At 49.1% G+C, this 2,500-nt stretch overlaps 1 protein-coding gene across 1 annotated transcript in view; it reads left to right on the top strand.

Annotated features, from left to right (window-relative positions):
• sox5 (SRY-box transcription factor 5) overlaps window positions 1-2,500 on the top strand; it is a gene marked incomplete at its 3' end in the record, with an annotated part of 96,292 nt that overhangs the window by 64,622 nt on the left and 29,170 nt on the right. Inside the window, exon 7 of the mRNA XM_080851449.1 lies at window positions 1,970-2,096. Within this exon, the coding sequence (XP_080707575.1) occupies window positions 1,970-2,096 (127 nt within the window). The remainder of the gene's footprint in view (window positions 1-1,969; window positions 2,097-2,500) is intronic.

Genomic DNA, 2,500 nt, shown 5'->3' with positions numbered 1-2,500 from the left:
GTGTGTGTGTGTGTGTGGGTGCGTGTGTGTGTTCGTGTTCGTGTGTGTGTGTGTGTGTGTGGCAGGGTGGGGTGGGGTGGGGGTGTTGAACAGGAGCCACAGGAACAGGAACACTTTGCCATGCCCGTCCAGCACAGGCATATGTCCAATTAAAGCTGAAAGAGAGAGAGGCAGAGTGAGCGGGCGAGAGAGAGTGTGTGTCTGTGATAGCGCCCGGTGGGGGGTGTTGTTGGAGAGGGAAGTCAAAAGACAACAATGAGACAGTCCTACCTTTAGATCCCCCCATGTACATGACACAACACACACACACACACACACACACACACACACACACACACACACACACACACACACACTCACACTTATCGGCCTACTGTGCACGACTCAGGAAACACTGCAATTATTTACAGCACACCAGGGGAAACAGATAAGTTCATCACACACACACACAGTGAGAGTGATGTAGTGTGTAAGAGACAGAACTCATTGACTGCTTTGATGTGCAGCGCAGACGAGCACAAACAGACATCTCCAACACTCCCAAACAAAAGCCTTCCTGGTGACACACAAGTCAATGAGCCATTTGCCATCTCCCCATGAGTCCCCTGCCTCTGAAACACACACACACACACACACACACACACACCCGCACACTCACACACACACACACACACACACTCACAGACACACACACTAGGCATCTGAGCATCTCACTTAGAAGGAAGCTGTGGCTCCGAAAGTTGTTGGGGAACTTGTTCCCTGCACACTACTAGAACACACACACACAAACACTCACACACACACACACACACACACGATGAGCTTCCCGGTGCCTAGCAGGCTTCGTGGCAGCGTGTTCACACTGTCACTGATGTCACTTCTGGAGCCTTTGTGTTGTTTTGTGTTTTTCTGGCATCGTTCTCCTCATCGGAACCATCTGTCCCCTCCCCCCCCCCCATCTCCACAAACACACACACACTCCCTCGGCCTGTGCTTGAGAAGGAGCTTCCTGCCAAAGTCGGCGTCGTTTTTAGTTTTTTTGTTATTCTTTTTTCATCCTGGAAACCTTGTGAAGTGGTGTGGCATTTTGCCGAGCATGGTGGCAAGACAAGGATGAACACCCCTGCCCCCCCCACTCACACACACACACACACACACACACACACACACACACACACACACACACACAGCTATTAGAGGAGCTTGAAAGTTCTCCATTCGACGTAGCCTTTGTCTCAACAATCAGACCAATCGATCGATCGACAGGTGCAGTGCGAAGTGTGTCTGAAGATGTAGATGTTTGTGTGTGTGTGTGTGTGAGTATCTGTGTGAGTGTGAGTGTGAGCTTGTTTTTGTGTCTCTGGGATAATTTGTACCTGTATGTCCAGGTCTGTTTCTGAACATGTGTTTTTCATTATGTGTGTTTGTGTGTTAACATGTGATTGTGTGTGTGTGTGTGTGTGTGTTCGTGTGAGGACATGTGATTGTGTGTGTGTGTGTGTGTGTGTGTGTGTGTGTGTGTGTGTGTGTGTGTGTGTGTGTGTGTGTGTGTGTGTGTGTGTGAGTGAGCGAGTGAGTGTATGGACATCACATGGTGAATTATTTGTCCTTGTTTTGCGGTCTCCTAATCATTTTGGAGAATCTAATATTCATGTCCAGGTCAACTCAATAATGACACTCCCTCAGCACTTACTCACACTCATGTGTGCACACACGCATACACACACATGCATGCACACACACACACACACACATACACACACACACACACATACTCACACACATGCGTGCACATACGCATACATACACACACACATAGTCGCGCACACACATACACTCACCCAAACACCCCAGTCACTGCTTGCCCTTTTCCCCTTGAAGCAGGCTCTGCACCTGAAGAACAGACACATGTCTATACCAACTCACAGACTCACCTCTCTTTCCCCCTCTTCTGTCTGTGTCTCTCCAGCAGGTCCAGGGTCAGCTCCCCCCCCTCATGATTCCTGTGTTCCCGCCGGACCAGAGGACCCTGGCAGCGGCGGCCGCCCAGCAGGGATTCCTGCTCCCGCCTGGATTCAACTACAAACCTGGCTGCAGTGAGTACCCACAAACACACACACAAACCCACACGCACATACACACACACACACACACACACACATGCATATACATCTACAAACACACACACACACACATGCATACACTTATTCACCCACAAACACACACACACACACATACAGACATCTATCTACAAACACACACACATGCTTACTCCTACATGCACACAATGCCTTTAGTTTGTGTGCATCGTTGCTAGTCGCCGGTCAATGAAATCATGGCAGTAACTATCAGGGAAAAGCCTTTACACTGGATGGGACACAAAATTGCGAGGCGAAAATGCAAAAATTGTCTGGTTTGGTTTGGCAAACGGGATCAAATATGCCCCATTGCTTAGCCTCTCAGTATACCTATACCAGTATTTTCCCAACATAAAAGCCCA

The sequence above is a fragment of the Sprattus sprattus genome, assembly GCF_963457725.1.
Source record: "Sprattus sprattus genome assembly, chromosome: 14".
In the NCBI taxonomy this organism is placed as follows: Eukaryota; Metazoa; Chordata; class Actinopteri; order Clupeiformes; family Clupeidae; genus Sprattus; species Sprattus sprattus.
Note: the sequence above shows the minus strand (reverse complement) of the source record. Positions and strands in the feature narration are given on the sequence as shown.